We start from the raw sequence: 27,745 nt of genomic DNA, 5'->3' as shown, positions 1-27,745 counted from the left end.
AATTATGTGAAAAAATTAATATAATAACCCGAATTAGTGCTAGTTTATATTAGAATATTTCGAGATTGATAACAGTTTCATCACACAATAAAATCCGTAACTGTTATTATCTTGAACCACACCACTCTTTCTCGTAAGTTAAATCCACGTATCCAATTTAATATCTCTTAAAAATGATAACAGCGCGAGAACAAGCACGAAGTTGCGAAGTTTCGCTAATAAACAAATTTGAAATGCGCACGTAATTTCTGGAGTTTAGCCGCCCGCCCATTTGCCTACTTTTAATGGTTTGAGCCTAACAGTTTACCACCATTCGCGAGTTGTTACAGAACCTATGAATGTGTTAGATTTTAGAGTCAAGGTCAGTTTTATTATTATAATTATTACTTTTAATATAACTTGTCTAGTGGATAATCTTCAACAACCGTATCAAATACTATGAGGTCTTAAAATAAAATTAAACAGTTTAATTAATAATATAATCGCTGTTATTTTTAAATACTTACATGTATGGAGGATACCGAGAAGAAGGACAATCTGTATATATGAAAAGGGTCCGTTAAAATAAAACAAAGAGTGGCGCCACAGTATCATCAAGTTATATTTATTACATTATTCTGTACAACGAAAGTCGTTAAAATTTTTAATAATGAACTGCTCGAGTCAAAAATGATATTAAATTGTTTATTTCATACTTCAATTAATTGCTTACGTTCATACCATACTATTTGCCTACACCAGCGCCATTTAAGTGGCAGAGAGAAAAAGAACATCGTTATACCGCTTTCCATCTCTCTCTATTCTATTCTGATTGGATCGCCTTGACGTTGAAGTTTCGAGAGTCAAAAGAGGAGATTAACAAGCTTCCACTTAGATGTCGCTTTCTCTATCTTTAAAATTATTTCTTTGATACAGCTGGACATTTTTTCAAGTTTTCTGCTTTCTTTTTCTACTCTTTGTGATGTATATTTTACCAAATTTATTGCCGGCATTATATGATTGACATATGACACAATAGTTACGAAAACATAATCGATTCTATATGAATCGAATACAAATGTATTGAAAGTAGATAAATCGAATCATGGATCGTATTTATACATTTAAATACGGAAAATGATTATGGTTTATGAAGATTAACGTTATTTTTGTTTCTATTTACTCCAAACGAATAGACTATAGGCAACGTATTGGAAGAAGAGGTTTTATTTAATGACCTCCAAGATTCGACGATTTAAACCTTCCGGATTTATTTTCGAAACGATTGTTTATCATCCAAATGCCTTTTATTATTATGCAGCACGTATGGTATTTTGAATAAGAAGCCAGAGAAACTTAAGAAAGTGGATTAAGAAATGTCAGATATGATAAAATTGACTTGTTTCATCATTTAATTAATGTATTTATGTAATTTACTATTAGTTAACTTGGAATTAATATAGAAATACATTATGTACATAAAAATCATATTTTACGTGGTTATTCATTATCTAGATAAGTTTTCGATGAATTAATTAAATGGTCTACGCAAATTACCAGGGGATATGATGAATATTACAAAATAGGCGTTGTCGCCACGCACTTAATTAGACTAAAAATATAGTCAGTACTTTATAACTCTCGAAACAGATCATTTTCGAATTGAACTGACAGATGATATTGAAGATACATTAGTTTTATTTTAACCGTTTTCTTCCAAAATGAATATTAGGGTGAGTTATCGAATTTATTGATAATTTTAGAAAGCAGAACAATGATTCCATATCTTTCTAGTGATTTCTCCCCATTCATATTTTATTTTTTGATTACTTAAATAGTCGATTACGTAACAAGTGTGCTTTTTTTTGACGAATGCGACAATCACATGAATCGAAAAAAGACTTTAACACACGAAATACATAAGTTCAATGGTAATTTTCCTTATAAAATATTTTATATTTTTATTAATATTTAGAATATTCTAATGAAGATTAGAACTGACAAATTTGTGTTATTAAATGTGTGAACCCTTCGGCATCAGCGAGACTTGAACCTGGGACCTGCCGCCTGTGAGTCTCGTTGCCTAGCCGCTACACTACGGAGACCTTAATAATACATTTTTTACGTACTACTGTTTAAAGTATGTTTCTTCACGCACTAGTTTTTTCGAATTCGAGCTTTTTTTCTTTTTATTTGCAATGTTCTGAGAAAACTTACCATAGTTATGTATATTTTTCATACCATCAGAAAGTAGAGATTACGACAAATAAAAAATCCACCGACTTTTTTTAAAAAGTCAATACTTTGATGTGAAAATTTTCAATTGAAAGTTAGAGTACTTTTTCGATATTACTTCAAAATAAGGTGGAACCTAAATATTTTGAATAAAAAAACAGTGTGCGGGACATAAAAAGTTAAGTTTTCACCGAATTTCGTAAAAGTTATGTGAAAAAAGTGTATATACAAAAGTTATAATCTATAAATTTGTTATTAAACTGTTTATAGCTTTACTCCAAATCGGTATAAACCGTTTTTTACTCTGAAAAACCCACCCTTTTCCACTTCTCGAAATCTAATCGCTCGTAAATAATTTTTGTTATATTATCTTCTTTTTCCAATGGGTTTTATCCTACTACTATTCTTTTCTGATTTTAAAAATTATCTAACCCAGTCTAAACGAAGATTTATTTCTTAATTAATTCCAAAATGTTGAGGTTTGTAATAAAATGTCAAACAACACGAATATTCTGATCGTTTCTGAAGCATTTATAATTTGTCAACAATAAACACTAGATAGAGTTCGTTGTTATATACTCGAAGTAAACAATCTTCAACATATTTCGATAAAGAAAACGATTTTCTATAGTTCGAAGAACTGCGGCAATCAGACTTGAAGTTTAAAATCACTAAATGGTGGTAATTACTTGTCTATTCCGATAGATCATGAAGTGAATACCAAAGAAATAAACGATTCCGCGATTCCCAAATCGTTCAAGTGGACCACCGGGGGTCCACGTGAAATTCGACGGGGGTCGAATCTCGATCGACAGGTCGACAATTTTGATAGTGAAGAACTAAAATGTTGGCTTGACTTCTCCTATCAATATAGGCAGATAATATTTGAATAAGCTCAGCGACTGTAACTTGTGAAAACTAGCTTATTCCAAATTCAATTCAAGGCGTCGCGAATTGCCGCGCCGGCCGCCGTCCCGTCCGCAACGCTTGTACAGACGTCCAAATTAATTTGATTCCGGAATTTCATAAAGAAAAGTGAGTTGATATTAGTAATTGCCAGTGCCAGAAAAGTAAATACCTACCTGCCTATTTCTTATATTTCATATGAGGGTACATGAATCAAAAAAGTTTTGGAAACCAATGATTTAGAAAGATAGTTGGACTGTACGAAGAACTGCAACGATTAGATTAGTTTGAAAGTAGTACTTCTCCATAGTGGTAAAAGCAATTTCTACTCTAATTGAAAAAAAATCAAATTTAGAAAATTTTTGTTGATTTAAATGTATTTGTATTTCTGTTGGTTTTGTAAAGAGGCTATAAAAGAATTCGAACCAAAAGCACGAATGTTTGAAATTGTAAAATTTGAAATTCATATTTCTATTTCTAAATATAATCTGTTTCTAAATATTTTATAAAATTATTTTAATATTCAATTAATACATTTATCACTTACTTTAAATAAAATTTAATCGTGTTAACGACGTGCTGAAAATTATATGATTACAACTCAACTTTCGGAAAACTTGACGTGACTCTGAAATTTATTATTTCGAAAATTATATTTTATTTACATGACAGTAATAAATGTAACTCCATAAATATTTCTATATAAGAGTCATATGTTATTTTGGATATTATATAATACTTTTGCAGAACAATTATATTGATAAAAGTTGCATGTAATAAACTGCATGCCTTTAAGATTATAATTATGCATTTTTCTACTAAAATTAGATAATAATTTAAAGAAAACTAAAAAACACGCTTTTAAAGTCCGTCAATTTATATTTATTTTCCATTTTTTACTTTAATTTATTGTCAAAAATAAAATTTTTTTTCGAGTTCTAGTCATTAGTTTTGTAAATCTACAACAGATGATGCACGTATCTAAAATTCTTCTCGAACAACACAATAAAATTTAAGGTGTTAAATTCTAAAGTAAAGACCGATTCATAAACTTGACTTTCCGTTGCCGTTTGCTGTTACAAAATAAAAAAAAATTGAAACGTATAAGACCATTCATAGTTGCCGTTTGCTGATCTGTCTGCCTGTCTGTCACGAATTTCGTAGCAATAGAAAAGAACCAATTACATCCGTTTGCGTTTGTCACGTGATTTTGACGTATGACACGTTGGAGCGCTAGATTTTCGACCTCTATTTGTCTCACATTGAACTTTCTCGTATTCTTTTTCTTTTTCAATTTGGTTATCTCCATTGTACACACTATAAGGCCTTCTAATACTCCCAATAAAAAAACTCTTCGTTATTTTCCATAACATCGTTCATAACTACCGTATTACAAACAAAAACACAAACGTATCACGAAAAGAAAAAGCAGTACACATGTCAAAAAGAAAGATAATTTTTTTAGGTTAACGGCACCAACGTCAAGTTTATGAATAGGCTCTAAAATTTGCTACAAACGTCTAACAGTAAACGTCACCTGCGAACGGCAACGACAAACGGAAAGTCAAGGTAATAAATCGACTTTAATACTGATGCATGTAGTATAGTAAAGTTTGCAGTGATAACTTCTAAAAAAAATGCAAAAAAAAACAGCGTGAACGGGATTTGAGCCCTCGGCTAGCGAATCTGTAGGTTGACTACTTAGTCCGCTCGGCTAACAAACACAAACAAAGTGGTGGGATATACTAACAGTAGGTTAAGTTCAATGAGATGCCACATTGGACTCACAATGACGTGGTGGGATATACTAACAGTAAGTTAAGTTCAAGACGCCACAATGACATCCAGTGATAAAAGTTTTGCTGAGTGGCTGTGGAACTCCACATTTTTGGACTTTTGGAGTTAGAGAAACTGGAAGAAAGTCTATTTGATACAAAAGAAAAAGTCAACTACTAGGGTGTGGTATCTTCTTGAGGTTAAACAAGATCAAGTGCGTCTACAGCCAAAACTACATCATTTCCTGTCTTCAGATTTGGCTGTATTGACGCAAAAATAACAAACAAGAAATTTATAAAACATCAATTTTCGAAATGATATTCCACAATTGATTAAAAAGAAATTTTTGTTATTGTTTAGATAAGTGAAAGTGGATATTGAAATGATTCTAATTCGTTCATCGTATCAAATTGAATATTCAATTATATATAGGTGCTTGTAAAACGATTTAATGATTTTTTGTCATGAAAAAATTGAACAGTAATCTTTCGACAATATCATGAATATAGATTACAGGACCGTCGTTTCTTTATAAGTTTATATTTCTCGTTATCGTTTATTTTGTATTTTTAACCTTTACATTTATACAAAAATCGTTTCTACTTTAAAGCCAGCTCTGAGTATGCTGGAAAAAAAAGAAAATGCAGGTGAATTTCTAACAACAAGATTCTTGTACCAGGCGCTGCTTTTAACGCGCTTCAAGAGCCATTTTCACTTTTTCATACTATTATTTCGTTTTACGTGTTCCATTGTCATTTCCTTCGTTATATACACAGCCAAAAGTGCCTCCTATTATTAATTATAGTGTTTGCGAGACGCTATAATATAAAGGTCAAACATTGATACATTTCGCATTAATTTGAGAGGTTAATATAAAAAGTTTGATTTTTAGATTATTTGAATGGACAAAATTATTGAAATTAAACAAAATACAACATTAAATTACTTACCACTTGAGTTTTTTAGGGTTGAAAATCATATGAATTGTGAAACACACTTGAGATATTTAAATAGAAATATTATTGAGAAATTATAACAATTAAAAGCAACCACAAAAGTAGGCGATAAATATGACACAGTATCTCCATAAAAAGAAATCAAGAGGAGTCAAATCAGGTGACCTATCCACCGATTTGGAAAGACGTTGTTCAAGTACTTGCGCACCAAGACCGCATAGTGTGGAACCAACCGGTTCATTTCGGGGAGCAAGAAGTTTTGAAGAAAGAAATTCTAAATATCGAGAACCTTTCTCTTCGAAAAAGTTATCTATTATTCCCTCCCAAACAATAACTTCGTCTGGGAATTGATCACAGTACTCTTGCATCCAATGTGGATTTTCCGTAGCCCAGTAACGAAGAGTTTGACGATTAACATGATATATAGCTTCATAAAAAATTAAATTCGTCTATCAAAATCATCTTCCATAAGTTCCTGTACTAAATTTACTTTGTAGGGACGCCAATTTTCCTTCTTCAGCTTTCTAAGAACAGTTGAATGGTCCATGTCATTATCTAATACAATTCGCTGTGATTTTTATCATTTGCTACTTACTGATGCAAAATTTTTTGGTCTAGAATTTGGTAATAGTCACTATTAACTCTGGATCTCGTTTCGGTTTCGGATTAGAAAATACTTTCATCACCCATAACATTGCAATCAAGGGTGTAGAATCATTTTCTCTTTGGTCTTCTGAAAATTTTCGTGAAACAATTTACGCAAAGAGTTTTTTCTCAGTAACCATTATAAAAAATTCATCACATTTATAAATGATAATTTTATAGACAGATATAGAGTCAAAAGGAGCGCACAAAAAAGTTTCGGAACTTCAATTTAAGTCGACTGATGTGAAGATTGAAGGTAACGTCACTCATAATCGTAAAGTTGATACTTCCAAGATAACGAAAACAACTTCATTAAAGAAAAGCAAAAACGATAATGGCAGTACTAATTCAAATCACAAATCGGTAAGTTTGGTCGATTTTACTCCTTTAAACAAAATTCTTTTGAATTACTAAATTGTCATATCATTTTCTAGCGATTCAATTCTGTCACTGCCAATTTGAATTGGTAGTAAAAAAATGATTTTCAAACATTTAAAAGTTTTATTGTTACTTGAGATCTTAAAAATACACATCCATTTAAAGTGAGTTTTAAATTTGAAAAGTATTTGACGTGTTTTAATACTTCAAAATTAAAATAAAAATTCGGTTTATTTTCTGTTGATATCAAGTGATATAGATTCGTGATTATTTGTGTAACCACCTTGTATATCAAGGAATTATGACAATTATTATAAATTGCATTGAATTGAAGCGTTAAGTAAATATTAAGCAATTATTGCCCCCTCAATAATAGTTAGTTTATCTATTCATCCCTGTTATTTTGAAAAATAGAGTATTTTCACTTAAAATCAACCAATCCGGAATGTTTAATAATCTCGCATTTCGAGGTTATTATTCTATCGTTCCAATTGTATAGTTTTCTTTAGTTTTAGTTCATTTTTTCAAATTTAGTGGTTTCTCATGTGATTATTATTGTGTTAGGTTAGGTTAGGTTAAGTTAGGTTAAGTTAGGTTAGGTTAGGTTAGGTTAGGTTTACACAAAGACTGTCAATCTCATTTATAATTCAAATTTCAAACCATTTAAGACACCGACTGAAAAAGTTCTTTAAAATTGATATAGCACTTAACAGTATCTTGGATTACTTGGAATTTCGATACCACGTAAAATCTAAACATGAAGTTATTTCTATTTTTTAACTAGATTTTTATGATTCCAAATGATTTACAGACCCGACGAGTCACATTTGGCGCGGCATCAATGGTTAAACCAACCTTTTCCAGGACACAAAGCGCTACGGAATCTCTTCGCAGAAAGGATCATGACGTTCTATCTTATGAAAACACTGATGGAATAGTAACATCTTCTTGTAAGGCAATTCATAATGTGGTCGGTGAAAAAAACAAACAAGAATTTTATGCTAGATACGAAACTTGTTTGAAAAATTGTACTTCCGTTCTTGTGACCGGTTCTCCGGGTGTCAGAAAAAGGATCCATCCTACTGGAAGGTATTTATTTTTTAAAAAACCACAACTTAGATGAATTATGAACATTTATAATGAAAAAGTATAAAACAAAATTTCGAAATAAACATTTAACATAAGCTATAACTGCCGCTAGATTTTTAAAATTTCAATTAGCTATGAGACCAATCCAATCAAGGGATATATGTCTAAAACATAAATAACCGTTGAAAAATTTCAATTTTTTTCAATAAAAAAGGATAATTACTCCTCTTAAAGTTGAATTCTTTACAGTAGTCTTTTTTGGAACGTTTCTTTCGGAATTGTCTCCAAAACGTGCTTATTTTCGAATATTTTTTTTATCAGGAATTGCCAGGATGTGGCCCATTTTTCATCTGCCGTTTTTTCGTAAATGTTCCAATTGTACAATCTATACAAAAATTGCAAAAAAAAACAGAAATACTTACATTTATGGCAGAAATTTTGAGAAAATGAAATATAATGGGAGAGTGTGTTGGGATTCAAAAACGTATTGTTGATGCAAATTCTTGTCATATTCTAAAATAAACTTTTTTATTCTGATGCGAGAGTTATATAATTTTTTCCGTCATCCACAAAAAGGTGGGATGTAAGAAAAAAGGCCCTGGGTTAAGATTAAAGCCTCTAACTGAGACAGGAAAATTGATGCAATAAAGCCTCATAAACTGTATTTAATTAAGGTTTATAAAAGTAGCTGAAGATAATTAATTCCTTTCACATTGATGCAAAACATAAAGCGAGTTCCTTCTTAACGTCTGAACGTTTTCAATTTATTTGGTATGACTTTTTATTTCATATAAATATTGTCATCGAACAACTACCTAAAAAAATTTGTTGATAACTTCCAGCAATCATTTCAAGAAATTTTTGTATAAGCGAAAGACTTTCCACGGTTACCAACGGTGAGGAGAAAAGTAAAACCAAAACTGTTAGACTATGAACACCGAGTTGAAATCCCTAATTATCCAAAAACCCGCCTTTAAAATTAGTTTTTTCTTAAAAATTATTGATCAAAAAAACTCTCTATTTGACTTATTAAACGTGACATCGCCTGTAGCTTCTTGCGATATTTTTCAAAGCTAAAAATTGTTGAAGATCGACAATGCTTCAAGGAAGATTGTCTGGGCTAGCAATATCAGTAAATGAACAAGAAATTTGCTACATCAAAGTCTCAGAAAATATTTCTACTACCATAGCACCTACCTACTTTAAAAAAAATTGAAAAAACATGATGCAAAATGCCTCAAGGAGCGCCAAAACTTTTTTGCACACAGTCGCCAGTAGCCCTTACGGGGGCGCTGATTATCGGCAATGAAATTTGATTTAAAGATGATCTCTCAATTGTATACAATTTCAAACATAATTTTCTTTTTATCGGAGAAAATTTTGCTCCTCATTTCCTAATTAAATGTTGCTGCTGCAGAATGACAGGCAGGAAAATAATTATTTAAAGTACTTTTTGATTATACATCGTATTTAATCAGCGTATATTTAATTATATATTCTTTTCTATAATTGAATACTGTCCAGAGATGCAGAACTCCATTTCTCTAAAGCACAGAAAACAAAACATTAAGTCGCTTCACTAATCCTCATTTCAGTATACGAACGGTCTATAGAGGGAAAGGTCGAGACGTTATGTGGAACAAATTCAACCGTCAATTTTCAAAAAGTTCTCGGTTTCTTAAGCAAACTTACGGAGGTGCACCGGTGACCCAATTTTTGAGTCGGAAAAGTGTTTCTACTTGATCCTAAAATATTTTGTCAAAACAACACACATATTTCAAGTAACGGGCAAAAAATGTATTGTGGATTTTGTACCTATCTTTGAAATTAAAATTTGAATGAAGGTTAGTATTGAAAAATAAGACTAATAGATACTTTAATACAATTTATAATAATTGAACAATATCAATGTTGTTTTCTTTAGGATTTGTTATTCTCTGATTATCTAGATTACATTCATAGCAAATAAACTTTGTTATACATCGAAAAATAATGGTTTTTAATAGTGTTTAGATCAGAAATATTATCAGGTTCTCCTCCAATAACAATTTTTTCGGAAGTTACTTTAGTTATTTCAATTGTTTCTATAATCGTTGGTGATTTGGTTTTATATTTTTCAGTAAAACCTTCTGCAACCTATTGTTTTTCCTTTATTGTATCTTGGTAAACAAACACTCTGAGTTTTGCGTATGAATTCTTGAAATTTGAGGTATTTCTACTAGGCTGAACTTTATTTTTCTAATGCTAAATGATTGAATCATTCGATCACAATACGAAATCCTCACAAGCTGTTTCGAATATAATAATCGTGACGTCTTATCTTCTCCTTCAGACTCCATCTCCATTTAATGATGGCTGGCGACAATTTCGGCATACTTATCCCCGAGTGGTGCGAATTAAAGATGATGTGTTCATACCGGTCCAATCCGTGAATGTTTTTTGTGACCAGGTCCACGTTTTCCTTCGATTTTTCCTTCTATTATTAATTTCAGTATATCACACGGTTTATGTAGCCCAAATAAGCGGCCTTTCTTCTCTTTATTGTTGTAAGTAAGTCTCTTCCTTTTCCCATACGTCTAAGCCCTTCATCGTTTGGTATATGCTGAGTCTACGATATTTTTACAAGTCTACGGAAGATCCACTTTCGAAATCCTCGAGTCTGTTCAAGGTATCCACTTTTAATGTTAATGTCCACTGAGTACAGGTACGCTTTTAAAAAACGGTATCTTAAGTTTAAGTTCAAGGTTTTTCACCTTTAGGAATATGGATCAAGCTTGTTCTATACGTGATTTTACTTCGACGTCAGGGTCTACATTTGTGGTTATCCAGCTACCAAGATTTGTTAGTGTTGAGTTGTGGGTTTGAAAGTCTTGTTATGGCCATGCTACAGCTTTGTTGATTAGGCGTTGAAGGGCTTCTGGATTGTCTGCAATGATAATTGCTTGGTTAAATATGTGTGCAGAGTACATATTAAACAGTATTGGCGACAAAAAACCTTGTTGTACCCCCTTTTCTATACACACCGGTTCTGATGTCGTTTGTCCACATCTAACTGTTGCTTCTTGGTTCCGATTTCTAATAAACTCGTCCTATACCTAAATAAAATTCACTTTGTATATGAAAAGAATTATAAGTATCATATTTTGTCAACTGTGAGAAGTATTTAAGTCAATAATTCAACTGCAACAGCAATTTTTAATCCCCTGTGTGAATAAATATCATTCCTTCTTCTTAAATTATACATTTTTATTTTTAAACCTCCCATACTATTTGGAAATAGTATTTAAAACTATTACATTGGTACTATAGACATTTTATATCAGTTTTTTTAAACCAGATATAAAATTTGTAGCTTTAAAAATGAATTCGCCGTATATTTTGATCATACCTCGTATTCATTCACTCTTTAAACTTATAATGAATACAAAATAATTGTTTATAGTGGAGTTATATTAAAAAAAACGTAGTTCAAAATTTGATACATATTTTATATAGTTATTTCAGTGGAACGCTGAATTCATCATCAATGCGAAGAACCCACGAAGCAGATCGTCTTCTTCTAACAGATCATTCTAATCTTCACGAGACAGAACGACAAAAGAACGATGATGGTATTGTGAAAGAACGACGTATAAATAAACACACCAACGAAACCATTATAAAAGATGATTATCCTGAGATTTGTTGTCATATTTCGGATAGTTCACCTCAGACGTGTCGCCCTATAAAAACTTCAGTTTTATTAAACGCGGCTCGTGTCGGGAATATTTCTTGGTTAAGAGAACTCATAGATTACAATTTGAAATTTGGTTTCCGTGATGTGAATGCCGTGGATCGGAATGGCAGGGTGAGTTGTACATTTTTATTATCAAAATATTCTGATTTCGATTATAAGAAAATATGTTTCAAATGATATAAAGGGCATTCTCCAACGTGAAATAAAATATTTCTTCGCGGAATAAGTTTTTATTTAAAATAACCGATGCGTTTTGTACAAAAATGTATCTAGTCTAGACCATTGGTTTCAAAAGCTGAGATCCAGGGGTTTAAGTGAATGTCCATTGTTAGATCTTCACATTGCTCGACGGGTTTGGTTCATTGAAGTCGGTATTAATTTGAAAATGGTCCAGGAAGAAGAAAGTCTGAGAATCTATGGTCTAGATTATCATTTGTGTGTGTTGATATTTAATCGGGAAATAAACTGTTTGTGCACATATAAAACATTGTATATTATATCATTCAAATGTGTGGCTTTTTTGAAAAGTGCGCATTCGAAATTCAGTGACTTTAGTACCTAAGAGAAGGTGAATTTGATCAATGGCACGGTTATTGTTTGCTTTCAAGGCTGTTAAGATATTTGTCGCTTATTGGCTAAGATCTCGTCAGTAACTGAGATGGTCTGTCCAACATCGTTCTCAAAATAATAGAGCCCGAATCTACATCATACGTTTTTAGTTTTGAGACAATACCAATTCACATAAAAACTACTGCATTTGAAAAAAGTCACTGTTACCATTGGCTCTGACGTTGAAGATGGATTTCGATAAAAATAAGTGTGGAAGCGTGGAGCGTGGAAGCAAATTCCGACGAAGAACTCTCCAAATTGTGGTTTACGGATTCTACTGAAGACTGTAGTGCCTCGGACAGCGACTAATCTTACATTCCGTTGACGTACAACGAATAGACAACAACGTACAATGTCCTTTGCATTCAATTCAAACGAATACTTTGGCATACTCCTGGTTTATAAAAAATAAAAAAATTTCTGGACCTACGTCTAATTTATACTAAGTTTTATTCAACGTCGTCAGGGAGATCATTAGTATGTCTTACATTCCACTAGATTTCATTCATAAGTCAATTAACCTGGATATGAAATCGAAAAATCTTTCCTGTCTGTTTACATATTTTTTGGACACAGGAACTGGAATTTCGGGATGGTCAGGCGTGATTTATCTAGCGAAATTTCAAAAAAAATTGTCGATCATCAATTTCTACATAGAAATATGAGTTACATACAAGTTCCCAGAAATGTTGTACTAAATACTTCCGTAAACTTTTTATACTTCCGAGGAATATCAGTATCTGAATATTGAATTCTGGTTTACCATTTTCTTATCTATAAATTAATTAAAATACATATTACCAATTTATTAATTATAAAATAGCCTCTAATGTTTGTATAACCACCATACAACCTATCCTAACCTAACTTTAGCTTGTAGATAAGAAAATGGTCAACCCGGACGTAACGTAACTTTTACAAGTTGAATGGCTCGAGCTTGAAGGAAGAGACAAGGCGTGGTGATTCACAGAACGTAGCGGTTGGGCCTGCGTAATGCGCTACTCCGCAACTCGTTCTCTTCTTCTCTTTTTTTTTCACTTCTTCGAGCAGCATTTTATGAACAAGACACAGAACAATTGGTTTCTCGAATGGCGTCATGAATTTTTAGACGAAATTCCTACTTTTTTGGGCTGTAGTTCCGTTTGTTTAATTATTAAACTTAACCTTGATTAGAAAAGATAAAAGATAAAAAAGCTCGCTCAAAGTTATAACAATTTTACTAAATATATTCAAAAACATCGATCTTAGAGTAAAAAGGTTTAAACAAAAAATGAAGCTCGTAAAAAGCTCTACAAAAACTATTATATACATTTTTTACCCAAATCTATTTTTTTGGCTGTTATAACCCGATTTTTTCGTAAAAATCGAGAGCTTTATATGAGTTTTATTTTGTTTTAACTTTTAGGGAGACGTGAGGGCAAACAAAGCTTTTAGGGATTATTTTCTCTAATCGAGAACAAACTTTTGCAGAATTTTAACAAAATCATATTTTTCTGTTATCAATAAAAAATGCTGAGTATGTGTTATCGTAATTTTCAATGACATATACCGGTGGCGTCGGTGGATGGCATTAATAGCATTTTTTTTTTTAATTATCCCATCAAATTAGCAAGATAATGCTTGTATATAATAATAAAGAACAAACTGTTCAATATTAATTACTCGCGCTTGCCTGGACGTGACATTAGAAGTCTTGTTATTCACAAAATGTATAGCAATAACTTTTTATTGCTAATCAAAACTGATTTTATCAGTAATGGAAAGATTTAATAATAAATTTAGCATTGATAGATTCTAATAGTGGCCCTAGATAGCATAAAATTGATCTCAAAATTTCTTTTGAAAATATTGTACGCTTCAAATTTAAATATCCTTCATTATCATGTGCTTTTTCAATAATATAATCATTCGATACGATAAGTTTTTGCAATAAGTGACTTTTAGTATTCAAATGAACAGTTACAATTTCTATTTTTCAAAATGAACTACTTTATATCTACATGTATAATTATTAGACTTGGATATATACAATCAACGAATGTGATTTTATTTTTAGGTTTTTTATTTATTTGTCTTATCAGACGAAAAGCATGCATCTTATACAGTGCCTCTTAGTGAAATTTCATATGTAATATATTCTATTTTTAAAAAAACTTTGTGAAAAGCGGAGAATGTGTGGATGGTTTTAAATATTTGTAAAACTTTTACGTTGTAAATATTTTTATATTAGATACTTACAATCTAGTACATTAAAATCTATTTGACATTCACGGTGTTTCTAAGACCTAAAAAAACAATAATTTATGGAAAATATCATCGACAAAAGTATTATCAGTATTATCAGCAAAAACAAGAAAAGAAGGATTAAAAAGATCGAGATTACTTCGGATTGATGAGTGAAATTATTCAAAATAGTTTGTGTTTGAATGAATAACATGCTATCACCAGCGTTTCTACTTCCTGTAGACATCTTTAAATTACTCATCATCTAACTGATGTCCTTAGAGCCTGGAAACTATTCAAAAGTCGCAAGGATCTACACCTGGATTGCACCGATAAAGTTGAGACAACTATTCACCAATAGGGTCCTTGAATATTTTTTTTATTACCCAACTACGTTTAGTATATCGTTCTTAATCACACATTATTTTCTAATTTTTTTTAAACGGTATATTAGTTCATAAAAAAATGAATTCAAATACTTAAATGACGCGCCAAAACGTTGACACATGGCTGAGTGTGACGTAGAAAGTAAGTAAACAGCGATGAAAGATGATACAAATGTTTTAAAATCGAAAGTTTTAATCAAAACATAACCTTCAAAACTATCATTTTTATGACTACGTTTTAATAAAGTTCAAGCAAACAAAAGTGAGAATGATGTTACTATAAGAAATTTTAATTAGTTGCACCTACGAATCTGTTTTTACTGCACGTATTTCAGCTTAAGTAAATAATTGATTATTAGCAAAGAAGGTAGCAACCATGAATGCATCTACCTTAGGTAGATTGTCCGATCTGGCTTCGATAAATCGGTTATAGAAAATATTGTCTTTATTTTTTTCGGACGTTGATATACTTTGTTCGTTTCAGAGATTCCGATTGCTTTCATTATTTGTCTCCCTCTCATAACCAAAAATTCATTACTTATGAGACCCCCTTTGTCATTAATCTTACGATTTCTTGGTTCTGCACTACTATAAGCTCAAGATTATATACAAGGGCATCGACTGAAACGAGTTTTTTATTAGTGCAAGTCGGCCAGTTTTGATTATACCTTCGTCGGTTAAGTAGGGGCATATTAGCACGTTCTTAGTAGTAGATATACATTTGAATATATATGAAATGAGCTTATTCCACTTTCATTTCATTGTTCTGCCTCATAATCCTATGATATCATGAGTCAAAAATAGTGGTCAACTCGATTTAAGACATAATAAACTGCAAACTCGTACAGACCTAAAGTTGTTTTTAAACTCCGCGTCTTCAAGGTCATAAGTTATAAAAATCGTTTGTTTTTTGCAAATATATCGTTTCCCATAGTTTCTATGATCAAAGTTTTACTTACCTATATTATATTACTCAGTACTATATTTTACAATGAAAAGAGAGGATGAATTAACATTGCAAATATAGAAAATTCTTCTTCAGCTTCTGACCTAACCTCAATGCTTCAACTTTAACCTTTAGGTTTGCAAATAACTAATCTTGACGACGAAAATAATGATGAGGAATTAGATGACGACGATAAAGAAGAAATTTTACTTCAAGACGTACATTTGTATTTAGAAATCATAAATTAGTTTGAAAGTAGTTGATTTTTGTTGACGGTGATTTTGTGTTTCATTGACCGATTTAATCAGTAATTTTTTGACATAGAAATATATTAAAAATCGTATGTAGTTCGATTTCACTAATCTGTTTATAGAGAGTACGAAATGTACTAAATAAAGTAATAATAACCATTACATCATCTCGATACAAATTTATTACAATCAAGTACGAGCAACATTAATATTCAACAAACATATTTCACCTGCTAAAACCGACGTACACTTCTTTGTTTTACATACTTACACTGACCTACTTCTGTATTATGTCGTATTTGAAATAAATGATCAATTAAATCTGAATTTATGGTTTGTTTCTTTAGATCAGTACTGATGTAAATAAATAACATATCGGGGCTTGGCGCTTTCAAATGAATATCAATATTAAAGTTCCAGGGAACTCGAAATAAATCTCTATATTTTCATTGTACTATTCTTAACCGACGTCCTCTTCTACTTTTCGGACTCGGTCAAATACTCTCTCTTCGTTTTGGCAGCCCTCATTGGCCACAAGTCGAGCGAAGATATCTTTTCTTTGTTGTCTTATATTTATTATTATAATTTGATTAAGCTCCGTCATTGGCCTTATTGTAGTATTCTATCACGTTTCTGGGTCAATCATGGTTGACTATTTGTATAACGGTATACACAACTTTTATTTTAAATCCAATCGGTGGAAATAAATGACGTTAACTAATAAATGTTTCTTGTAGTTTCTTATTGATTTTATTTCGTAGGTAATTAATTCTAGTTCATTATAAAGCCACGATTTGTTTAATTAAACATTAACTACTTTAATTTACCGAGTCTACTATTGTTTGATTTACTTTTTCTGCGTTATTTTGGCTTCTACTAAGATGGATATTTATCTTAACAAGCGTGCTAAAATTAACACATAATAATCGCTCGTCGAAGTTAACTTAAGTTCGAAGTGTTCGTCCGCGCACTCGTGCAATCATGTGACGAACTGCGAGGCAAAAAAAACCGAAGCAATTTGATGACATAGTGTAGTGGATGCTTTAGAGATTTAACTGCATCAGTCGGTGTTTCAAAAGTTTCAGCAATACTTCAAAATTCCGAATCATTGTCTCCAATGAAAAAAGGAAAATGACGATGATAATTGATGAATTAGGTTTAAAACAGAATAATTCAACCGTATTCTCAGTATTGAAGTCCAATTGGTTTGTTCGTTTTATTTCAGACTTTACTTACTTGGCTGGCCTCGCGTGGTATAGCTGATGTTTTGAATCAATTGAGTCGAATAAAAAATATCAATCCTAATTTGGGTGATAACGAAGGAAACACACCCTTACATTTTGCTGTTCGTTATGGTGAGTTCTTTTGTTGTTTAGGGTTTAGTATTTGTTTTCTCGTTTCATTTCTATTCTCATTACAGAGAGAACGGAGTTCCTGAACTTGTTCTTGGTTTATTTTAGAGGTAGACTCACTATTGATCGAAGAAATGTATTGGGTTTCACACCGTTGATGTGTGCAGCTATAGATGGAAGAAGCAGATCTGCCCAACTATTATTATTATCAGGTAAAATAACAAAAGAACTATAATAAAGAGACATATATGTATCGACGATTGATTTTTCATACAACGCTGTCTCCTACTTTCCTTTATTATCAATTAGAGGATTCGGTCCCGGGATCCCAATCATATTTTAGATTAAATTCAATGAATCCTGAATCCGGCGATTTTCGGGACTAATATATTTTTTATAAAAGTCAATAAAAATGTGCGTGAAACGAAACGCACTTACTTTTATTTGACGTCAAACGTCAAAATTTGCCGGCCATCTTGTTTACACAGCTGATTGCGTTTGTTTCTGCTAACGACCGGTGTCGGATTAAGTATGTTTGTAAAATAGTGTAAAAATTACGCTTCAGATCGTATAAGTAATGATATTTATATTGTTAATTTGTGATAAACAATTAATTTATTGAAAAAACAACAATGCATTAATGTCTATGACTAAATATAGATGAAAAACTGCGAATGTTTTTTCTGTTGATCTAAGAGGTTATGTTTATGTTGTACATAGATTTAAATGTTCTTTTCTATTTTGTTTACGTTTAAGAAGTAAACAATGTCATTCTCCAAGGAAAGTTTTTATGTCAAACATAAAAAAGATGAAGAAGTTACGTCAGTGTGGAGTGATTTTTTAGTCGACAAAACGGGTAGCTTAGTACAATGTACCCAAGCGTTGTTTAGATACTTTTAGCTACTTTAGAACTTAGATTCTGTTAAGGCATCTTCCTCAACGAGCCGAAATAATGCAGGACCACCTTCGAAAAGAAAAATGACGTTAGTCGCCGACTATTTTGTGAAATCTGTGTGAATCTGTGAATTTTTAGAGTTTTTTTTTTACATTTCCACACTAATTTGGATGTGTAGTTGATAGCTTTCAGAACATTCAAGGCCGGCTATATGAGGAAATGTTTCTATCCAAATACTCGTGAGCGTATTTGTTCATTCCTAGCAAATCTACGTAAAAAATGATGAGTGATGTTCCTAGAGGTATAGAGTCTTTCTTTTCATTATTCGTTGCTTCCTGATGAGAAACCCACAAAATTGTATTAAACAAAGAAAACTGAGTTGTGAATGAAAAATGTTTATTTTATTCCTCAAAATTAATCGAAATTATAAGATTTCATCATGTTTTATGCAGTTTTTATTGTGATAATAAAGTAGAAATGATTTATTGTCTAAGGTGCTGATCCGACTTTGCGCGATTTTGGTCGCAATTTGAGAGCTGATCAATGGGCATTGCACTGTAGTAGATTAGTGTGTGCCGAAGTAATACTTCGTCAAATAAGAGAGTTACTTAAATTTCCCGATTCTTCTCGTAACTGGGATAGTCAAATTAATATGGAAGTGGTTTTTTGTAGAGGAAACGCGAGGAAAATATCGTGTGATTCGTCGAGAGAAGAAGGTTGGTACATTTCTGTAATAATATATCATAAGTTTATGTTTCGTATATATTTTCAGGTTTTGGAATGAAATTTAGACAAATTTTTCGAAGAACTTCGACTCTACCCCATGACAAAAATTTACGTGCCAAATTGATGAAACAATTAACAGCGGCAGCTTTTTGCGCTACATCACCGGCTCTTCCATCTAGAGAATATTTACCACCGTTAGTAAAATCAATTTTACGTCCATTGAACGTTCCTTTAATAAAAATTACTTTCGTCAGAAATGATGGGAATACGAGTACTGAAATAATTGACTACAACGTGAGAAATGGTATTCCCTCTACATCTGATAACTCATCGAGATCTTATATGTCTTCATCTTCATCGATATCTAACATTTCCACATCATCGAAATCTAGTGCGAATAATGACAAAAAATCCATTATTCATAGGAGGGCTTCGAATAAAAAATAATATTTTCTCCATTAAAAAAAACTATTCACTTTGTTAATTCTGATAGTTTTTATATCATTTTCTAAAGAAACTGTATTCTTAATTATTTTATAAATGTTTCTTCGGCTTTTGTCAATGTTCAGTCAATGACATGGAATCTCGGTATTAGCTAGTTGACATTTTTGACAGTTACTTTGTTTCTTCCCTTGGTATGTTCTGTGCCTACACATATTTATATCTCTCGGTATTTTCGCAAAAACCTAACCTAATCACGTCTAAATGCTCCAACAAAGGCAGCAAGACTCTAAATAATGTAGTTACATTCCCATACAAAGGGTCACTGTAACTCCTGAAATTTCGCGAAAATACCGAGACGTCATATTTGTAAGGTTAAGTTTATACAAGCCGGTTATGTAAAACAAATACTTCTACTAAATCACTATTTGTACTTTTCTTCTTTTTCTTTTTCAATTATGCAGACAGTTTAGTTGTAATTTTTTGAAACTTTTAAACATCGAAATATACAGTGAGTGTTAGAAACAAAGCTCTAATCAATATCCAACTTGAAGTTCTTCACAGCTGTGCATCGAGAATGTGTTAGTTAACCTGTAGGATTGGAATTATACTGATAAGGTATTCATAAAATAAAAAAAATAATAATAGTAAATCCATTATTTTAATAAAATATATAAATAAGTATTGGTCAAACAATAATTGAAATAAAACAATACATGAAAATCAATAAATGAATATAAATTTGAGCAAAGTTAGTATCCTCCAATTAAAATGAATTTATATAGACTCAAGTGTCTTTTCTATGAAATTAAATCGTTCAAGTACGTGTTTTAGTAAATCACCAATATAAAATAATATCTGATTGTATATAGTACTTCAGTAATTTTCAAAAATATACACTTGAACAAAAAATAAAAAAACTGAACACGAAATTATATTTTTGTTAGTGAAATCTTGAAAACTTATGGCATTAGCTTCAAAATGATGATAAAATATGTTTTTTGCTTTCACAGTCCAACAATATATTATGATCGATAACCACCATTTTTATGTTTGTTTAATGTTTACAATAGTGCTAGTTAGGGGTAATTGAACCTTATAAAAGGAAGAAAAAGGTGCACATACGAGAGAAGGAAGACCAATTCATAGTTAGAACATAGTTGAGAAATCTGGCACTCACTATTGTTCAGAGAAACCAAAAACTCCAAATTAACTCCTACGATTTGCTAGAGATTACTTTGGACTAACAAACAATGGAGCCTGTTATCTTCTCAGCAAAGTGTACCTGCTGGTAGCTATAGAAGAGGATGCGTCTACAGAAGACCTGGAGAAAGATTCGCGTAGTGATGAAAGAAAACATGGCTTTTGGAAGAGGTTTCTGGATGGTTTGGGCGGGTATTTCAATGGAAGCAAAAACACAGTTTTTTTTATTGTAATAGGCGGAGGAGCAGTGGATTAACGAGTACATAGAACAAATTTTGGGGGATAACGTCGTTTTCTACGCCATTTTCATTGGCGAACACTTCTAATGCAGTATAGTTTGAAGAGAACTTAAGAGAAAAGTTCGGGGTAAACAGCCACCAAATCTTGACTCCAAAACGGCGTTCACTAAAGAGAATGGAATAGCATTGAACAAGATCGAGTAAAGAACTTATTAGATCCATGAAAAACCGGTTAGAAGCTGTTATTAGGACCAGGGGAGGTAATACTACATATTGATAGGTTAATTTCAAATAATTTATTTTTTTGAAGGATTTAAGCTGGTATTTTCTTTACTAGGTACTTGCTTATGATTTGTGACCGCGAAGTGCGACTTGAATCGATCTTTCTGCTCAGAATTCTATTTCTTGGAATTTGAAAAATGTCATGATACTTTTAAGGAAATCACCTATAATCGAATTTGAAATTACACTACTTCTACCTGTTGCGTTTAAGTGATTAAAATTGTAGTAGTACTCGAATTATATATACCACAAAACGAAAAAAATTTGAGCTGAAAAATCTGTTAATAAAGACAGAAAAAGAAAATATCCCCCTCGAATAGCTGGTTTTTGGACTAGCCATGGGGAAGATCTAATCCTATATCACTCATTCACTAATTAACTTGTGCAGATTTTATTAATTTGTTAAAATATTTGAAGAAAATACAAACATATCATAAAAAAAATAAACCTAAAAAGCCATACCAAAAATATATTCTATGTATCATCAACTGATTTTTTATTTCTTCTTTTCCTTTTATTTTTGATGTTAGATAAAATTTCATATGCTTGTTGTATATCCATGAATTTTTCTTGTGCTTCTTTTTGTTTTTGGGGATCTTTTACTTTATCTGGATGAAACTCCCTGCTTAAGGCTCTCCATCTCAAAGTTATTTCTGATTGACTAGAAGTTGGACCTACACCTAACACTTTGTAGGCGTTTTGTTCTCCCTGCGGATCGGAAAGATCAATTATTTGTCTCCATATTTCGTACCTAAAAAAATAATTTTCTTACAATATCCTATAAATTAGTTTTTGAAATCACACACAAAACACAAATCATTAAACTTACCATCCATGATGTTGCGCGTAAACATATATATCATGTAAGGATTGTTTTAAATCTGTCCACCAAGGCGAAGTGAAAAAATGATGTAACGCTTCATGAACTGGAATCTCGTCTCCATTGGAATCAGTTATCTTTCCATTAAAATAAAAATATGAGCTCCAAAGTGCACAATATACAACTGCACATAGAAACAAAACAGTAACTCTTCTAGCAAATGATCTTTTCTTTTTTGGCGTCCTTCTCCATTCTTTCGAGAATTGGTCGAAAGCCAAACCAGAACAAAATACCATTATGCTAAGCCATGTGCTTTCATCCATAAAATACCACCTGCTTATGTAAGTCGCGTAAGATACCCCTATAGTAATCCAAGGTTTACCTTGTTCCCTGCCTATGTTTCCAACCACCCAGACACCTGAAACATTTTAAATACAGAGAAGGTCTAATGTATAATACATCATCTCAATACTAATTTTTTTCAAAGACTTTGCATCAATTTAAAGATTTACGATCCTACTCTAGAAGCCATTCGACTTTGACTTTGGTATGGGAGCCCAGCGTCTGCCTTTCTCCCTGTCTGTCTGTCTCCCTCGAACCTGGGCATGAGATTGGAGACCGGTTCAAAGGATGGCTCATTTTTATGGGCTTACTCCAACGTGGAAGCGTGTCAAAGGATGAATGGTACCTGAGCCCTAATCACGTATCGCGAACAATGCCTGCGGGAAACTGCGTATTTTCAAAGGCTCTGCAAGAGTACTGGCCATGATAATTCATTCTTTTCTCCCCCTTGGCATCTGAGCAAACAAGGACCTTGGAACCCGCCACCCCCAAAGCAACGTTTTCTACCGATATCGAAGCTCGGAACGGTACTTTTAATAATGTCAGTCTTGAACGTTTTTTCGTCATTGGGGCTGAGAAAAAAATTACAAGAAAGACCAAGACTGCCGAGACGTTCAAGCCTTAACGGCTACAGAAACTAAGGTTGCTTCGACCTCCAACCCTCCTCTATCCATGGCTTCCAACCCGGAGGTCCAGGTAAATTCTGTTAAGAGGCCAAGAACCCCTAGTACTACGCCGTAGAACAACGAATTGACTCATAAAGCCGATCGATTGTGCAGCTCTCTCTCAATTGTTCAATAACTGCCATCTTTGGGCATAGCTATACGCAATAGTGGTAAAAGTATGTCGTGAGAAGGATCTTGTAAATCTCTTTCATATCAGAATCATGGGCAACGAGCACTGAAGGACATTTGTTTCCGTTGTATAGCAACACTGCTCTCAAGCTAATTTTTTATGAGTCAATGAACAATCGCCAGTTACTTGGATCATACTCAAAATTCAATAAATTCACCATTATAGAAATTTCATTATAATACGCTAAATCATCTGCTTTAGAAAAGTGAGGTTATATTTCATCATCACGTTGTCGGAAATACGAAATTTTCGTACTAGGGGAAAGTAAATTCTAGTCGTTTAATCTAGATCTCAAAAGCTCAGCTTGTTTTCTAAACAAATTGAAAGTTTTTTGAAGTTCATTAAATAGTCTAAACAGCGCATAACAAAAACTGTCCAGGTTATTAGAACACTTTCGCGGCATATTTACAATGTGACACACGTAACTTAGTTAAACGCAATCGTTATACAGTGATCTAAATCAAGTTATTCAAACAAAAACACATAAATGAGGTCCAAAAAGAATATATAGCTGTAACAAAAATAACTTGATGTGAATTTTCTTGAATGTGAGTACATCAAAACAAATAAAAATCGTCACCAAGTTCGTGTGACAAAAACAGTGTTTACCAGTGTTATTATTAGTCAAATTTGTTAAAAAATTAATAACCCGATTAAAATAAGCAAATATACAGGGTGAATAAAGAAAGAAACATAAAAATTTTCTTTTATATTAGTTAGTTATACCTAATGCAACTCCTAATGGAATAAACCAATGGAAGAGTGGTTTCCAGTTAATCCCTCCAGCTTCATCTTCAGGAATGGCTAATAGAACTAATTGTCCCCAAAGATAACCAACCATAACAGCAGATATGAATCTACTTGTCGAGAATGGTGGCTGGAATAAAAAACTCCCGTTATTCTAAATCATAAATATTTTGAAAAATGTTGATTACTTGTTAAGTAATTAGGTAATGTGGATTTGAAAAAAAGTCCATTTAATTACAACATCATTTGATTATACAAAAAAAATTGTTGGTAGAGATTAACAACCAAATTAAAAAACGTTTTTTATAATGTATCGAAGCTGAAGGACATCATTTTGAACAATTAATGAAATAACAACGTTTGTTGATTTATTTAACTACTACATACAAAGTAGATTAGATAATAGGTAAGTTTATTTATGAATTTATCTGCTTTTCGTTTTCCATATTCTATATTTAGTTTCAATTAAATATATTGAATTAAGAAAAAATATAAGAAATATAATCACATTCATTACAGAATAATTTGCATTAATATTGGAAGGAAGACCGTCAGAAGCATGTAATGCAATTTATAAATTTATACTAATGATAAATTTAAGAAAGGAAAATTGGAAATGGATCAACTTCATGTGAAATAGGAATATAGTTTGATAAAAAATAAAAAAGAAGAAGAAAAAAATCTATTAAAGTCATCTAGTTACAACTGCATCTTATATTTCCGCTAATGTGCATTGAAAATAAACCAGCAGTCTTCTTCTATTCATTAATTTACAACTACTGTTCAAAACTATATCAAAATTACACACTTTTACAAAAGTTAAGTATATAGTGACCCATACAGAATAATACAGTGTTTCTTCTTCATCCTTGATCAATTTGTATCTCAAAAACAAACAAGTTTAAAGAATATTTAATTTAGAGCTATAAAGACTATAATACTATTTCTATATCAAACTTGTATGGATATAATTTGGAGCTCTAAATGTCAATTAAGATAATATAAATCATATTCTCCAAATTTAGCCTTGAATATCTTCAATATTGAAATTTTTATTCATGGATAATGTCCTGTAGATAAATTATGTAAAGGTGGATTTATGTAATATAAATATGAAAACAAAAGTTTTCATAATTTTTATTTCTTTTAGCCCCCTATAAATCAAAGCTCCAAACACTAAGAATAATATGATCCAAAAATTATAGACAAAAAAGTCTCAAAATTGTGTTCTAATGCTACGGCTTCATTGTCATCAATATTCTTTTTAATAAATCTGAAAGTACAATAATAATTTTATACGCGGCAACGTTGCATATATTCAAGTGGAAGAAAGTTTGTCGTGAGATTAAAAAAATCGCCACTGTTATGTCTAAGGCCTTATCTTAATTGACACCTGCAAAACTCCTGTATCACCATATTTTGTGTAATATATTTGAAATTATTTTTATCAATGCAGTTCTTCAGGTTTCTATTTTTTTGTAATAAAAAAAATATTTCTATGAAAAAATTAAAAGTTTAGCAATTTTCTCACGCCAAATTTACATTTATTATTATATCACTAATGCTTTAGTCGATTTTTCGTAAAAGGTTTGATATTTTCTAATTAGTATTAACTTTGATTCCACTGGAGACAAATCATTATCAGAATAAAGAATATTTCAAGTTTTGAAACTACTAAATGTATAAATGTTTTTTAAACTCATCGAAGTAATTATCACAACAAATATTTCTAGCTAAACTGGTTGGTGTTTACTGTATAATTAACTATTATATTTATTTCTAAGAAAATTGTAAATCTTAACATATACTTATATCAATTTTAAAAAAGGACGAAGTGCATATTTTTTACCTTTCGATTCTTTCTCATCCTTTCCCCGAGTTCGCCCAAGAATTTCGGGTCATCATTGCAATCTCTGACATATCTTGGTATTTTCGTGATGTCTGCTAACCACCCCAGTCCGTATCCTCCAAAAGTACTCCACGTAAGAAAGGCATGGGCATCCCTTTCCAAATAAAACAGATGGAGTCCTAGAATTCCACCAAAAAACCAACACACGTAAGCCCACGCCACACTTTTCTTCGCCCTATTTACCTCATTGTTTCTCATATTCAAATACGAACTAAGTTTATTTGCAAATCCACGTAATGTTTGATAAGAAACAATGCCACAGTCGTTATCGGTATATCGCATATTTAACTACACTTTTTAATTACAGACGAATTACAACAAAATCTTCCTTTTTATTATTTTTTTTATATTTAGTTTATTTAGTTTTTACTACCGTTCTGCAACATTATTTTTACTTAACGTAATTTAGTAAGTTCATTGAACGTGAAACCAAACCGACTGAGTCAAGAAATTGGAGGTTTCCACGTAACGAACGTTAAGGAACTTTAAAACGGAGAAGATACCTGTTGAAGACAACATAGGCGTAGTGACAACATGGTAAGGTGAAGGCCAAATACACGTTCATCTAAAATATTAATAAAACTGTGACAGTCAATTTATAAACTACCGTTACTGCGAAGTTCCTTGTTTTATTATCTCCTGATAGTTGGGTCGCGAATATGGAGTAGTTTTATTTATATAATACTCATAATTATCTGTGGTAACAGTTTAAAGGAAGAAATAAGAACAGAGATATAAGATAGTACTTTTATATTGAGGAGGTGAACTTATAAATATAATTTGTTTTTTATAATTCAATATTTGTTTTTTATTTCTGGGAAACGAAATGGTTAAAAGTATAATAATATGTTCATAATACCCATTATTATATCTAAAGTAGGGCAGTTAATAGAATGAATATGACAAGAAATTATAATAGAAGTATCGACGGAAATCATAATATCAAATTAATTGCAAGAATAATTAGTAATTCGTTAATGTATACAAGAGGAAGTAACGTAGAAATAGAAAAAGAATAAATATAAAGCAACAACACTTTTCAGTATATATAAGACAACGAAGACAAAAGAAGAAAGCTTGAGAAAAGTAGGTCGAAGTTAAACAAAATAATAATTGGATCTATTCATAATTAGGAAAATAGGAAATTTCCATGAAAAATAAAACAAGAAATATCAATACTTAATTTCATTTATTCAATAATTTTGTCCTCATTATTTCTTGACAATTCTCATAATAATTGGTTCATGAAATGAAAAATGACTTCAAATGACATGAAATGACGTCCATTAAAGCCAATTGACGTCTATTGTCATTTGATGTTTATCGATGTCTTATGATGTGTATTGACATCGATTAATGTCGATGCACGTCAATTCATGTCATTTGGCCAATGGGATCAAATTTTGGTTAATTTAATTCTTTTTACCTAATAATGCCCAAAGTTTTTTTCATTTCGGTATCTACATCTACAGCTGTAGAGGAATTAAATACAAAATGTCCGAGCTCGCCATGCTTCATGTGAAAAGATATCGCATAGATAGCAAATTTTTCGTAAAAATGCGCTAAAAATGAGTAGTGCATTCATAATTAACATTAGTTTATGGAATGTATTTAAATTTTATAAATTTGAATATATTTCACAAACACTACAACAATCTGTTTATTTTTTTTTAACGAAACTGTAACGTAGAATTTATATTTGTTGAAAATGAATAACAATAAAATATTTTATGATGTATTGTGTTTAAAAAAGAGATTAAAACTTATGTACTATCCATAAAATAGCAAAAACTAAAAGTTTCAATAATTCTATAAATCA

The 27,745-nt window shown here is 31.5% G+C and overlaps 2 protein-coding genes across 2 annotated transcripts; one reads left to right on the top strand and one right to left on the bottom strand.

Moving 5' to 3' along the window:
• The first annotated feature begins 306 nt into the window (after nt 1-306).
• Nucleotides 307-20,332, top strand: LOC130445043 (uncharacterized). The gene is made up of 8 exons (XM_056780526.1): nt 307-361; nt 6,678-6,860; nt 7,687-7,964; nt 11,469-11,811; nt 17,341-17,470; nt 17,536-17,679; nt 18,857-19,078; nt 19,135-20,332. The coding sequence occupies exons 1-8, from the start codon at nt 335-337 to the stop codon at nt 19,533-19,535; spliced, it is 1,728 nt and encodes a 575-aa protein (XP_056636504.1). The 5' UTR covers nt 307-334; the 3' UTR covers nt 19,536-20,332.
• LOC130445044 (dnaJ homolog subfamily C member 22) lies at nt 20,172-27,185 on the bottom strand. Its single transcript, XM_056780528.1, has 4 exons — nt 25,867-27,185; nt 23,997-24,147; nt 22,083-22,491; nt 20,172-22,004 (listed from the first exon to the last, which is right to left on the bottom strand). Exons 1-4 carry the CDS (start codon nt 26,206-26,208, stop codon nt 21,728-21,730), a joined length of 1,179 nt encoding a protein of 392 aa, XP_056636506.1. The 5' UTR covers nt 26,209-27,185; the 3' UTR covers nt 20,172-21,727.
• Nucleotides 27,186-27,745: the final 560 nt, after the last annotated feature.

This window comes from Diorhabda sublineata, chromosome 6 (assembly GCF_026230105.1).
Source record: "Diorhabda sublineata isolate icDioSubl1.1 chromosome 6, icDioSubl1.1, whole genome shotgun sequence".
NCBI classification, from domain to species: Eukaryota; Metazoa; Arthropoda; class Insecta; order Coleoptera; family Chrysomelidae; genus Diorhabda; species Diorhabda sublineata.
Note: the sequence above shows the minus strand (reverse complement) of the source record. Positions and strands in the feature narration are given on the sequence as shown.